Genomic DNA, 14,873 nt, shown 5'->3' on the forward strand with positions numbered 1-14,873 from the left:
TGTTGCTTGTGTGAAGATTCACCCCCTCAACCAAACACCCAATTCATTACAGTTGCAATTGGAACTACCTCATGAATATTAAGGAATTAAAGGGTATATTTAAGAGCCCCTAGCACCACTTTTAGTGACTCTCAGGTGGTGCTATGCACTGCACCGTATTTGGCTTAACGCCACCTTGTAAATACAGCCTCTTCACACACAGCACTTTGTGTGGAAGAGGTGTGCAATGGGTATTGCTGTAGGCATGCCACAACACCACCCATTGCCATTTTGATGCTGACCTGTATTTACGAGTTTTCGTAAACATGAGGCAGCACCAAAATCTATTGCCACGTCAGGGGTGGCGTTAGCATGGCGCAACGAGGAGGAATGTTTTAATTTCTCCTCGTTTTTTGCTCTTTCTATGTGTGCTGCATTCTGCAGCACACATAGAAAGAGCAAATCGCCATTTAAGATTGTTTTTGTGCAGCAAGGTGCTCCTTCCTGCACAAAAACAATCCCCGCCTCAATGCATCCATCCTTGCACTATGGTACAAGGGTTGCTGCGTTGGCGCACTGCAGCATATTTAGAGCCAGCACAGAAGGAAGCACCGGGTGCACCATATTCTAGTAAATGCGTCACTTCCTGCATTTTGAAAATGAAGATGCGTGACACTGCCAAATTTGACACAGCGACGTGCACCATCATTTTCTCTTAAATCTTGCAGTGGGTTTCAAATTGTGAGCCACTGTGAATCGCAGCCATCACAAACACCATGCCTGTGATTGCTTTAAAACAAAGCAGTTTTTTTTGTTAAAATGCAACTGGTATTCCTTAACTGAGAAAAGTTAGTAAAACTACTTTTTAAGTGTAGGCAGTGCATGCTCCTAAAAATGTGTTTTGAACCATTCACAAAGGGAACGGGTTACCACTTCCTTTGAGGTGGTAGTAAAATAAATAATGTTTTGTGACCGTATTTCAGTTGCAAAACATTAACACCATACCATAAGGAATCACTATTTGAGAGGGACGTCCTGGAAATTCTCCTGCCAAATGGCGATTTCTTAGGATTTACTAAAGTCATTTAGCGATTCGGTAACATGTTACTGAATCGCTAAATGAGTTTAGAACATTCGAAAATCACATTTTATTGTTAATACCTTGCAATTTATCGAATTACAGGGTTTGCAACAAGAAAATCTGTTAATAAATATGGTTCTTAGAGTTCAGTGTGTGACCCACCATCTGCCAGTAGAGTGGAGGTAATAACTTCTTTATGCCTTCATAGGAGCTGCCACTACTCCACTGAAAGTTGGTTGAGCAGCCACCATGTTTCAAGTGACTGCTGAGCAAACTTTTTGTTGTGCAAAAACAAACCTCTAAAGTGGGAGTTAGTTTTTGCAAAATAAAAAAATAATGAGCCTGACCACCTCGCAGTTTTCTCACAGGGTTTTGGCATCATGGTTTATTTTCTCTTTGGCAGCACCAGTAGGACTCTTAATAGAGAGGATGGACTGTCATTTTCTTGGCGTACAATGAACTCTCCCAGATTTACTAAGCTTTTGTGTTGTCCTTGCATCATTTGCAAAGACACGCTAGGGGCTAACTGCGCGACCTTGCATGGCTTTGTAAAGAAATGCTGTGCAATGCAGCGCAAGCCACAGCTTTCTCTTACATTTTAAGCTGTGAACTATTCCAAGGGTACAGCATGGGAGTTCCCATGGACTTTACACAATTCCTGATTTATAAATTTTGTAAAACTGAGATTGCGTGAACCCGGTACAAGGAGAAAAGTTATTTTTCTCCTCGTTATTTCCTCTTTGGATTGTTTATGTGCAGGAAGCTACCCCTGCAGTGGTATGAGGGTTCTGCACATGCTCCTTCCTCTACTACACACCCCAGTCCTGCTGTACATCCTCTCTGGACACATCATTAACCTGTCTGAAGCTTTCCCGCATACTAACCAGGCAACGTGAGCAAAATGTTACGCATCGCAAATGTGGACACAAAGGGACATATTTATACATTTTGGTGCAAAAATGCACTAACGCAGTTTTGCATCAAAATGTTTTGCACTGATTTGCACCATTCCTGAGCACCAGCCGGGCACCATATTTATGGAATGGTGCAAGTCGGTGCAGAGGGTGGGCTAGCATTAAAAACAATTACGTTAGTTGAGTGGGGGTGGTGGTATGGGTGAAGGGGGTTTTGCACCAAAAAATGACATTAGGCAGGTTAGAGTAAAAAAAAAAATGACTCTAACCAGCCTAGCGTCATTTTCTGACGCAAAACCATCCATACCACATAGAACTCCTGTCTTAGAAAAGACAGGAGCCATGCCCACCACCCCAATGGCCAGCACAGGGGACCAGTGTCCCCTGGGCATGGCCATTGCACCCAGTGCCCAGTAGGGGGGCCCATTTCATGGCCCCCAATGGCACTTTAAAAGATAAAAGGAAATACTTACCTCTACCTACCTTTACTTACATGGGATGGGGTCCCCCATCCTCTGCTGTCCCTTTAGTGTGGGTGGGGGTGTCCCTGGAGCCTGGAGAGGGCACCTGTGAGCTTATTCCATGGTGTTCCACCATGGAAATAGGCCCACAGGTCCCCTAAAACCTGCCCTGACCCAGGCATTAAATAATGGTGCAGAGCAAGCTTTGCACCATTGTTTGACCCCTCCTCCCGCGTGATCTTAGCACAGGAGAATAAATAAGGCCATAGAGTAATTTTTTGCATGGGAACACCTACCTTGCATCTCATTGATGCAAGGTACATTTCCACGTCCAAAAAATGACTTTAACTCCATAACTTTGGCGCTAGACGGGTCTAGTGCCAAAGTATAAATATGGGGTTATTTTTGCACAACATTTGTGTAAAAAATTACGCAATTTCGGCTCAAAACAAGTGTAAATATGCCCCATATTTTGGTACTCCCTGGGCCTATTTTGTTCCCAGTCCCACCATGAATAACCGACCATGGATAACTGCACTTCTGCTGCGAGAAGAGCTTCCTCTGGCGCGTTTGGTTTCAGTGACAAACACGTGTCTTCCTTCTGCAAGTTAATAACATTACATCTGCATGACGCAAGCGTGAGACTATTGGCAGAAGAGTGTCAATCTATAGTAGCCTTTGACCCCTATTGGTGAAGACACACTAATTGTAAGTCTGTAAATTCACATATTTCTCACAAACTCATTGACTGAAATAAGCATTTCACTACAGGGACAACTGACCTCCTTTTGGCGCTACACAACCTTTGTTGCTGCTGTGCAGTTTGTCACTATGCGTCTCGTTATTGTGGTCTAGGAGCAGGAGGGACCGATCCCCCCGAGATCATGAGAGCGAGAGAGAGTGTGTGTGAGAGGAAGCGAGCGAAAGAGAGTGTGAGAGAGTGAGTGAGGGGGGGGGGGAGAGAAAGAGTGAGAGAAAGTGAGAGACCGAAAGAGTGAGAGCGAGGGGGAAACAGAGAGAGAGAGGAGGAGGGAGAAATAGAGAGGGGGAGAGAGTGAGATAGAGAGAGAAAGAGTGAGAGTGAGAGAAATATATAGACGGAGACATAGAGAGAGCTTATTATAGTAAATAGAAGGCGGCGTGACAACAGAAGGGCAAACAAAGAAATCATTAAGAAAACAACACGTTTTTGAAGTGATTTTGGCAGCGAGAGTGCTCCTAAAATGCCCATATTCATGCTGATTTAGGGCCGACAAACACAAGGAAAATGTGCTATTCGTGAAAAGTCCACTCATTAGCATTTTTTATATTTACTGTTTCTTTCATTTCGAAGTTCACGCCAGGATGCAAACACGTGTGTTCATAACGCTTCACGTGCATTTTAGTGGGAACCACGCCTAACAGACACACTGATGCGAATAATCCCCGGAACGCCCTGTTCGCTCAAAGTTTAATATGATGCGTTTGTGTATAAACAAGTCACTTCCACGTTACTAGTTAATGCAAACAACCCCACTGCTCGGGTGGGTGGGAGGGCATGGGGGCTGGTGCTATAAGCTGTTTCTGCAGCGTGTACATGTAAGTACCTCGGTCACACAGGTATGCCACCATCGGGATATGAAATACCCTGGTCTTTCCTCATAGTGGCCACAAAACTTCACGGACGCCATCCTCTTGGTGACTCTTGCAAGCATCACGTGCTGTTGTTTATAGTCGCTGCATGAAGCTTCTTAAGGCCAAGGTGATGTTGGTGGGGGCTTAGCATGTGGTGTTTCCTACAGTCACCTCTAAAGCTCAAATCACAACAAACACCAAAACGTGGACTGTTGGGTGGCGTGGTCTGCTATTGAGGCAGTTGTCAGACAAGTTCAGTCTGTTGATTATTTTTATATAAATAAGGGCATAGGCTGCAGGCTCCTGGCGAACCCAGCAATGGCACACATTGGGCCAGATTTATCAACACTTTGCGTAGGTGTAAACTCATCAAAGTGCCGCAAACCTGCTCATCGTGTCGGTTTGGGATTTACTTTCCAGACCAAAACATGTTTTGTATTTGAAAATGGTCTAAAAGTAAGGCAAAGTAGCGCTATGTGGTACTTTGTGCTACTTTGTGTCAAGACAGCGTGCCATGGGATGTACATGGGTGTTCCCATCGAACCACCCACAGAGCACTATCTACTAACATTTGTAGATAGAGTGTATCACTAAAAAACTACATCGCGTATGCATAAATAAGGAAAAAGGGTTTCTTTCCTGCAAACTTTTCTAACTTTACGTTTGCTTTACTGTGCAGCAAATATACAAAGGGTGAAATTATTAAAGAAAATCTCAGCATAGTATTTAGTAGTCTAAGGGTGCCCTTCCAGTACAAAACCTATGCTGAACTCACACAGACACCTTTGCAAGGCATCTACATTGTGCACCATCACCTAGGAGTACAGCAGCTGTGCCATTTAAAAAAAAGATATGGCGCTGTCCTGCTCTCTCTCTCTCACTTAATGCAGCACAGCACATAAGGGTTCCTGCTTTGCATGAGATATTGGTACATCTGCCCGTTGATGTCTTCATCTCCTTGTGAAGCACAATGTAGTTTGGACTTTCATCCAGCTCTCTTCTTCTGCCTTTCAAACACAGTGGTGGCCGCTTGTAAAGGTGGGTGCCAGGGTGGGGGTAGGGTATTAATAAAAACAAAACAAAAAAAACTTACCTCTGTGTTGGGAGAAACGGTTCAGTCTCTCTGTCCTCCTCGGATTCCCGGAAGCACAAGGCCTCCAGGCTCCCCTCCAATCATGACGCTGCTGTCAACAGCATGACAGCAGCATCGTGATTGGTCTGAGTGCCCTGCTTCGGCGCTCATTTGGGGAGTAGAGCCCTGTGCACTTTCTCCTCCCTGCTGTTCCATACAGAAGGGTGGAGAAATGCAAAGCGCGCATGACTGTTTGGCCGGCCAAAGCGTCATGCGCACTTATGTGCACTCACCACTCTGCCTCCAGCCCTCCTCCTCCAGCCCCACCCCACCCTAACCGTACTCCCAGACGAAAAATAAAATGATAATAATGTTACATTATTATCCTTTTATTTTTCCCTTTTGTCCACTGCATAAAGCAGTGGGGCGACGATCCTCCGCCCTAGCAGAGGAGCCCCCGCTGTAGAAACAGTTGAGAAGCTACAGGCAGCCTAGATGTTAAAGTGCATCTATGTTGGGCAATTGTGCTCCGACACAGCGGGTAATGTCGAAACTTTTTTCTCTGTTTAAGCTGCATCACCTTTCATTGGATCACCACATACACTCCCCATATAGCACAGTGGATTACTTTCAAAATACTCATCCTTCTTCTTCAGGTTGAGATATTGCTGGTTGTACCAGAAAATTAAAACCAGTACCACAATTTTAGCAAGGAAGTTCGTTTTACTGCATGAAAAGTTATACAACACACAGTTGCAACACAATGATATACAGTTGAGTACCAACAATAGAGTTCATTTATGCTGATTTGCAGTCCATGCCAATTGGAGGCATGTGGGCAAAGCCCCTGTCATGCAAACTGCAACCTGCCTGATTGGATTCAGTGTGGGGTTTGCTTGGTTTGCAGCCCCTCATCCATTTTGTGTATGAAGTAGACAAACCTAGCTACCCATGTCAGCATTCTCTAAGTTTTTGGTGCATTTGTTCTGAGGCATTGCAATTTGATGATACTTGCCACTGTCTTTGCAACTGTAACACTCAATGGCAACATCAACATCTTGTGTAGCGTTTCGGGGTCGCACTCATTGAACCTTTGTCATCACGTGGCAGAGTATTTGCTGAGTCCATCGCCACTGAAGGTCCATTTGCTCCACACGTAGGGTTTGTGGTGTAAGCAGGTGTTGTTTGTCCGTGCTTCCAGGGTGCATTATTATGTGAACGCACAAACTAGCCAGCCTCAGACATCTTCTTGGGGTTCAGATCTTGAGCAGATGTGTGCATCCAGTTGTTCTATTGTGACTTAGCGCAAGAGTTTAAGATTACCCACCATGAACATAAGGACCAAATTCACGAACAGCTACAAATGTCACAGATTTGAACCAAGGTGGCTTTGGTCCTTCCATCCCACCTGTTATGGGGAGACTCTCTCCCTGCACCTCAGGACTCAGATGCATCTGCCACCAGTCACCCCCAAACCTGGCCTGCGAGGCAGCGAGCGAGCCCACCTCCGGGGAGGGTGGCGGTGGTCAATTGATGAAGGACCTTCTTCCGGTCCTGAAGTAAGACTCGATCTGCTCCAGGGTGCGGCCTTTGGTCTCGGGGACACAACATCCCGTGAAAATGAGGTTCACTGTGCAGACGACGGCAAAGAAAAAGAAAGGCACCTCAAGACCAAACGCCTCCTGAAACACAAAGCGCAGGAAGCGATGAGCAAATGTCTCAAGGCAGGAAGAACATTCATAAGTTGCAACATCGCATGAGACAAATGTGGCACAAAAGTGAATGCACTTTTATCATTTTATTATTTTCTATAAAGTTTAAATTATTTACCAAAGCCATCCCATGTTTCTACCTGCACTATATCCTTAAAAGTGTAAATACTGTGTTTGTTGAACTGAACTTTGTGTTTTTATGACTAATAAAATCAAACTCACATCATGTCGATACTGCCATTAGATTGTTAACTCACAGCAGATTTTGCAGATTTCATAAAAAAACAATGTTTTCGGGCAAAAAGACACCAACTCACTAAACATGCTCCATATGTCATACAAAACTCAGCTCCCAAACTTAGAAAAGGTTAACTGTTTATCTTTCACCTGTTAATTGCTTTGTTTAGGCAATAAAAATGTGGGTACCTGACCCAGGTCGTGCTAGTATCAGGGAATATGTTTTCACCCCTGGTATTTCATCCTCGAAGTTAGAAAAGACCATTTTAATTCAAGATACGCCTTTGTTTCGATGCAAAATAGACCAAAAATTGCTGAATAGTGCCTAGGGAATGGTCAGTTTTCTTTCTTAAGAATCTTGTGTATTTTCGTAGTTCTTATCCCTTTCCTATAAATGTGTATCAAAACATTAAAACTGTGCAATAACATCAAAGAAAGTGAAGTATACATTTAATCACATCGTATGCTGCACAACACGACTTTCCATGCTACATAATTTGCTGTTTCAACCCTGCCACATAATTTTATCTTGCATTGCCTTATAATTCCAGTGCCATGATCGCATGAATGCATGAAGCCGGAGGCTCAAGGCACTATTGTTACCAGAAGGCTTTATTTAACTACCAGTGGATGTCATGCAGTTTTTAGCAAAAGCTACAGTTCATGTTTTTTTTTCAATCAAACGCCATGGTTTTTTAAACCAAAGTTTACATTTCCATAAACTGCAAAAATACTTACACTTAGGACCTCATTACGAACCAGATGGATTTATTACTGGAGCTAGATGTGGTATCTCTTCGTTAAAATATTACCTCCAGAATGGGGAATAACCAAGCTGACCCCAAATTAGCGGGTCTATTTCCGCTGTCTATCCCTGATTATAGGGACGTTTCCCTCAGATTTACCACCTGCTCTGAGGAGGTGGTAAATCTGAGTGTATGGGACATGGGCTGCAGTGGAGTGCATCAGGGGCAGGGCAGGGTCTTGCAATGTGTGCTATGCCCCTAGGGTTACAGTGGGTCATGGGGAGGCCAGGCCTGGTGTTCTTCTACCTGGTAAACCCATGTGCGGAAACACTGGGCAACTTGTAGTCTGGCGGAGGCTATATTCTTTCCTTCCATGATAATTCTGCATGCTCTGAATGCTATATGGAATCAGTAACTGACTTTAGGTAAGTGGTATAAATTACCCTCTGCACAGACAGATTTACATGGTACACAGTCTATGCACCTGATCGCTTTCACAAAGGGCTTCCTTGTCTCATGCCTGAATGCCAGCCAAAGTTGGAAATCTGTGTTTGGAGCTTTCTGGCTTAATGGAATTCCCCAAAGTTTTCAAATGTTGGACTAGGAATCTACAACTGCCACAGGCCTCAAGGCTTATTCTTTGGAAACTTTGGTGAATTCTCATTTGCTGACACCAGGAGGTATTTCAACCTGCGCAAACCCAACATCTACTATGACACAAATGTTCTAATGTTTCAGTCCGATTCGCACCTACCCCCCCCCCCCCGAACCCCCCCTGGCAGGAGCACATATATTACCTTTTTCATGGTGGAAATGGTCTAGAGGGAAATTTCTGATAAGTCACAATTGTTTATTAAGGGGCTTTTACAGACTTTCACTGTTTTATCTTTAAAGAAGATTACTGCTTAGTAACTGGGTCATTCCCAAGTCCTGGGAAGTCTTTATTTGAATAAATTATTTTACAAGCGTTGCCAAAGCAAACTTGTGAATTGGGAAATAGTTTAAACACTTATTTGCATACCTGTGCATGGAAGCTAAACTTACATGTGCAAATAGCTATGTTAATCGTCCCCAGAGTGGCTGACATTCATGTGTAATTGGGTGTTGAATAAAATTAACAAATCTTCCTGCTGGATATTATTTTCTAGCTACAGGTTTGTGAGCAGAGGGTTTATCGCCAAACATTACATTTATTACATACAGGATTTTTTTGTATATATATGTTTATAGAGAAGTACATGTCAATATACAAACTGTGTTAAATAGAGAAACAATACATCAAATTATGGCCATATATAAATAATATTATGAAATATTAACTTCTCAGATTTCTAAACACAAAAAAAACAAAAAAACATTATACATATATGAATAAATGCAATATATGAGATTATTTATAAGGCATCCAACTGTGCATTAAATCTTAGAAGTAGACCTATAACAGAAAATCTGGAAAGAAAGAATTATGCAATATGTATTAAACCATATATTATAGGTTGTTAGAAGACAGTCGAGATAATAATATCATACAAATCCACACATATAACATTTCAAATGGAGATATTCCTGCCAATTCAACAGTGTTGAATTGGTGAACAGTAAGTCCTACTTAAAATAACAGTGTTAATGGGTGAGATGTCAATTGTCTTAATAACAGCATGACTCAAAACAATAATAACAAGGATTTGCAATGCACTGGGTCTCGCGTTTGCTCAAGTTAGAGCAATAAGCTTTGTAAATTCCTAACTGGACTTTTCTTGCCACATAAATTTGAAAATGAAAAGTAAAACAGTTGACATAGGCGAGCCGATTCAAAGCACTATGGCCGCCATGAAGGCGTGACACAAAAAGAAAAAGAAGTTCAGTCGCAGTGAAACGTAACAGCAATCGTGCAATTTTTATTTGTATATCTCAACAACTGAGTCCAATATACAAGTACTGAAAGCAATACCTATGAATACACAAGAGTAGATGGACGAGTGAAAGGGTGGATGAATGGATGGATGAATGATTGAAAGAATGGATGGATGAGTGAAAGGATGAATGGATGAGTGAAAGGATGGATGGATGATGGATTGATGGATGAATAAATGAATGAGCATGCAGATGGATGAGTGAAGGTGTTAATGGATGGATGAGTGAAAGGATGCATAGATGGATGAGAGAATGGATGGGTGGATGAGTGAGTGAAAGGATGGGTGGATGAGTTAACGTGTGAATGGATGGCTGAGTGAAAGGATGATTAGATGGATGATGAGAGAATAGATGGATGGATGGATGAGCGAGTGAAAGGATGGGTGGATGAGCTAAAGTGTGACTGGAGGGCTGAGTGAAAGGATGATTAGATGGATGATGAGAGAATGGATGGATGGATGAGTGAAAGGATGGGTGGATGAGTGAAAGGGTAAATGGATGGATGAAGTGAAAGTTTGGATGGATGAATGCAGCTAAATGGAGGATGGACAGATGAGCGAAAGGAAGGGTGAATGAATTGATGGATGGACGAAAAGATGCATCAATGAAAGGATGGATGGGTGTATGACTGGGTCCAGAGCACCCGTTCTCTGAAGTAGGAACAATGGGCCAGATGTAGCAAAGGTTTTTACCCATTCTGTGTCTATGGGAAAAAGTGTTTGTAAATATGGCCCAATGAACCATAATTCCTCCCTTCACATCAGTACTAATGGCGGTGCTAGAGCAAAGGCCACCGCACTAGAATATTTACATATGTCTTAATGCAGTCCCAGTCCCCCCGAGACCCCTGTAATACAGCCTGAGTGGGTTTCCAAGCTGCTCCCGGCTGGTAATTTCAGAAAAGCAGAGAAGCAGATTTGAGATTTGTCCAAACAGAGCGTGATTGACGTTTCTCAGCGGGGAGCTGTAGTTTCCAGGCTGGGGCTGCCTCTGGTTTACATAGGCAGAGCCCCCCGCCCCTTCTAGGGGAAGCTTTCCATGAACTGTGTGCGTCCAGGGCTGCCACTCCAGCAGGCATCCTCATGGCAGGGCCCAGGGGGTCCCCCTCCCGCTCAGATATCATGTTCTTGCAGGAGGGGCCAATTACTTTAGCAGATGAGCAGGGGACCCCTTTACACCAGGGTCAGGCTGATGTGAGCATGGGGAGCTGCCTTACATCTGAAGTCTCTAAAGACAAGTGGGGGTCTGAGACTGTCTGCAGCTACATGCGCAGTCTCTGCAGAGAGTCGGGGGTCTGCTTGAGACTGTGCTCAGTTACATGTGTTAGAAAACTTGGTACATATGAACTTGCATGCACACATTAGGGGACACAGAGGGACAGAGAGAGAGGTCGACAGAGAGGGGCCGGGTGGAGAGACACACAGCAAGAGAGGTGTCTCGAGAGTTGAAAGGTGTCTCATTCACTGAGATGTCACTTGGAAAGAGCTCGCTGCTGTGACTCATCCCAGCTCCCTCCCCCTTCTCAGACACTGTGACAGGTTTGCGGCTTTCGATGTTGTCTCGTGCCTTTTCACTGATTGCAAAGGTCGGGAGACAAAACCGTGGGGTTTAGAGACATTACACACGGATAGAAAAACACATATCGCACCCCCCTCATTTAAAAAAAAAATGCAAATAAAAGGAAAACAAAATCAGAATCAAATGAACCCGGTAAAACAAAAAACACGAACAAGGCACTTATAAAAACCACTCCTTTAGTAAAACCTGAACATTGATAATTAAAACTTAAGTTATTTAATTTGAAAATAAAGCCTATATTAAATTCGTGATTTTATGCATCTTTCGAAAAAAAATGACGATCATTTACAATTGTTTGCAAACGAGGACACTTAGGAACAATACTAGCCTTAAATATTTACATTATTAAATTAAAAGTTACATATGCACATCTATAACCTTTAATATTGTGGTAATAGTATATACTAGCATATATATATATATATATATATATATATATATATATATATATATATATATATATATATTGCATACTGTTTTAAATCTATTTTAAAAGAGCAAAGATGAATAGATCTTTAATCGTTTCCAGGTATTTATATTGAACATTTTAGAGTTTATAAAACAAAGAAGCTGCTAGTTCGCAGTTTTACACGCGGGAGGAGGCAGAAACACCAGGTGTTAAGTGGGGTTTGGCTCAGCACCACCTCCCCACCAAAGAGACCGCAATAAAAATATTCCACAGAAGAACTGACGCAGTGGGAGTCAAGCGTGTCCTCGTGTCCTATAAAACAGTCACAATAATTGTGTTTATTCTGTTTCCTTTAAATAAACACCTCCTCACAAAAATAGCGAGCACGCCTCGCCCACTGTCAATACACGCAGTATTTTCAGCCTGAGAATCGAATACACATCTCTAAAAGAGAGGTTCTAAAAGACCATATTTGATATGCCATTTGCGAAGTCTTGGCCTAAGTTGCAGGAACGCTTTTAGTTTGGCATTGGTTTCAGTGAAGAAGTCTGCAGCAATAAATACTTTATGGCCTTCCAAGTCATACGGACCATGTTTACGAGCAGCTGTTAATATTTGGCGGAATTGTTCATGACGTAAGAGGCATGCTATAATCGATCTAGGTCTAGATTCAAAAGTTGAAGTTGAAGTTCTTGATCGAATTCTGTGAGCTCTCTGCAACTCAAGGGGATGCTCAAAAGATATGTTCAGTAGCCACGGTATTAACATTAGTAGCAAGTTCTTCACATCATTATTGACTTCCATTTTTTCTGGAATTCCATAAAAACGAATGTTATTTCTTCCGGCCCTGTCTTCCAAATCTATAACTTTTTGTTTTAGGTGCCAGATATCCAGACCCCAATACTCTGCATTATCTAATTTCTCTTCCAAAAAAGTGGTTCTTTGATCTAAAATTTCCACTTTGGTATGAAAAGAGTTTAGATCCATCCGTATTGTCTTCATTTCTGTTGCGAGATCTGAAGGGCCATATTTATACTTTTTGACGCAAAACTGCGCTAACGCAGTTTTGCGCCAAAAAAATTAGCGCCGGCTAACGCCATTCTGAAGCGCCATGCGGGTGCCATATTTATTCAATGACGTTAGCCGCCGGCGCTGTCTGGTGTGCGTTAAAAAAAACGACGTACACCAGGCAGCGCCGGCGTAGGGGGAAAATGGAGTATGGGCGTCCACAAATGGTGCAAGTCAGGCTGAGGCAAAAAAATCGCCTCAACCCGATTTGCGCCATTTTTTTACGACGCCCAACCCCCATTGAAATGACTCCTGTCTTAGCTAAGACAGGAGTCATGCCCCCTTGCCCAATGGCCATGCCCAGGGGACTTCTGTCCCCTGGGCATGGTCATTGGGCATAGTGGCATGTAGGGGGGCACAAATCAGGCCCCCCTATGCCACAAAAAAAATAAAAAAAAATACTTACCTGAACTTACCTTAATGTCCCTGGGGTGGGTCCCTCCATCCTTGGGTGTCCTCCTGGGGTGGGCAAGGGTGGCAGGGGGTGTCCCTGGGGGCAGGGGAGGGCACCTCTGGGCTCATTCTGAGCCCACAGGTTCCTTAACGCCTGCCCTGACCCAGGCGTTAAAATCCGGCGCTAATGCGGGTATTTTAGACCCTCTCACTCCCGGGCGTCATTTTTGCCCGGGAGTATAAATACGACGCATATGCATTGGAGTCATTTTTTAAGACGGGAACGCCTACCTTGCATATCATTAACGCAAGGAAGGTGTTCACGCAAAAAAATGACGCTAACTCCATGAACTTTGGCGCTAGACGCGTCTAACGGCAAAGTATAAATATGGAGTTAGTTTTGCGTCGAAAAAAACGACGCAAATTCGGCGCAAACGGAGTATAAATATGCCCCGAAATCTTTACATCCATAGATCCCAATCTTTGCCCCATGGCAGAGATCTCTTTTAAAATAAGGTCCATAGAAGCAATGTCTTGTGGGACAGTAGTAGACGTGCCTGGAGGTACAGTGTTCCCTACTATTTGTGTAAACAAAGGCTTTCTATTAGATTTGCCACTGGCCCTACTGTTATATTTTAATGTTAGAGAAGACAATAAATAAATACAGCTTAGTAATCAAATATGATATCTAATTGACTCACAAAGTCGGTAGATATTAACACTGTAAATGGTGACAGACATCTGGGATTTTAAAATTATGGCTATATGTTTTCAAGCAGGTGTCGCTGAGAAACAGTGCATCAGAAATGTTGTAAAGTTTTTGCCTGCCTACCCAAATTCACTTTACCCCCTCTGCTGATAGGAATTCCGGCGTTTATTTAATTTCGTAGTAGAGTCTGAATTGGCAAATTTAGAAAAATATCTCAGAAGTGAAAGTTTATATGCTTCTTATACAGCTGCCTTTCGACATTCAAGGAAAGGAATTTCACATATCTCTTCAGAAACTGTCTGTGTTTCCTGATAGAATGAGTAATTTTCACAAACTCTCTCAGCTGTAGGAATGGTGTAAGACACTCACTTGCCAAACTGTATTTACGCCACACACCTTTAGACCAGAAATTCCTGCGCTGACATAATCACGTAATGGATCCTGAACAGTTAAGTGAAGAGAAATACCTCGAGTTGAGAGTTGTCAGAGGCTTCTCTTACAGCAGCCTTTTCACTTATCTCACCAGCGGCTGGCTCTGTTTCCTGACAGAATTAGTCTTTGCCATAGACTTCTATAATTTAAAAAAATAATGACTGAATGGTTTCAGACAGGTGTCCCTGAGAATCAGTGCATCAGAAATAGCTCACATGTTTTGCCTGCCTATCCAAATTCGCTTTACACCCTCTACTGATAGGAATTCCCGAATTTACTTAATTGCGTAGCAGACTCTAAACTGTCAAATGAAGAGAAATACCTCAGAAGTGAAAGTCCATATGTTTCCCCTACAGCAGCCTTTCAACTTTCAAGAAAGGGAATTCCACTTATTTGTTAAGAAACTGGCTGTATTTCCTGACAGAGTGAGTAACTTTCACAGACTCTCTCAGCTACAGAAATGGTGTACAACACTCACTTTCCGAACTGCATTTGCTCCACACACTCAGCTGACAAGAAAATCCTGTGCTCACACATTCAGGTAATGGAGTCTG

General features: G+C 42.9%; 1 protein-coding gene across 1 annotated transcript in view; it reads right to left on the bottom strand.

The window, feature by feature from the left end:
* Positions 1 to 5,856: 5,856 nt before the first annotated feature.
* Positions 5,857 to 14,873, bottom strand: part of SLC2A6 (solute carrier family 2 member 6) — a 198,331-nt gene continuing 189,314 nt past the window's right edge. Inside the window, exon 10 of the mRNA XM_069241707.1 lies at positions 5,857 to 6,803. Within this exon, the coding sequence (XP_069097808.1) occupies positions 6,648 to 6,803 (156 nt within the window). The 3' untranslated portion in view covers positions 5,857 to 6,647. The remainder of the gene's footprint in view (positions 6,804 to 14,873) is intronic.

Source organism: Pleurodeles waltl, chromosome 6 (genome assembly GCF_031143425.1).
Source record: "Pleurodeles waltl isolate 20211129_DDA chromosome 6, aPleWal1.hap1.20221129, whole genome shotgun sequence".
Taxonomy (NCBI): domain Eukaryota; kingdom Metazoa; phylum Chordata; class Amphibia; order Caudata; family Salamandridae; genus Pleurodeles; species Pleurodeles waltl.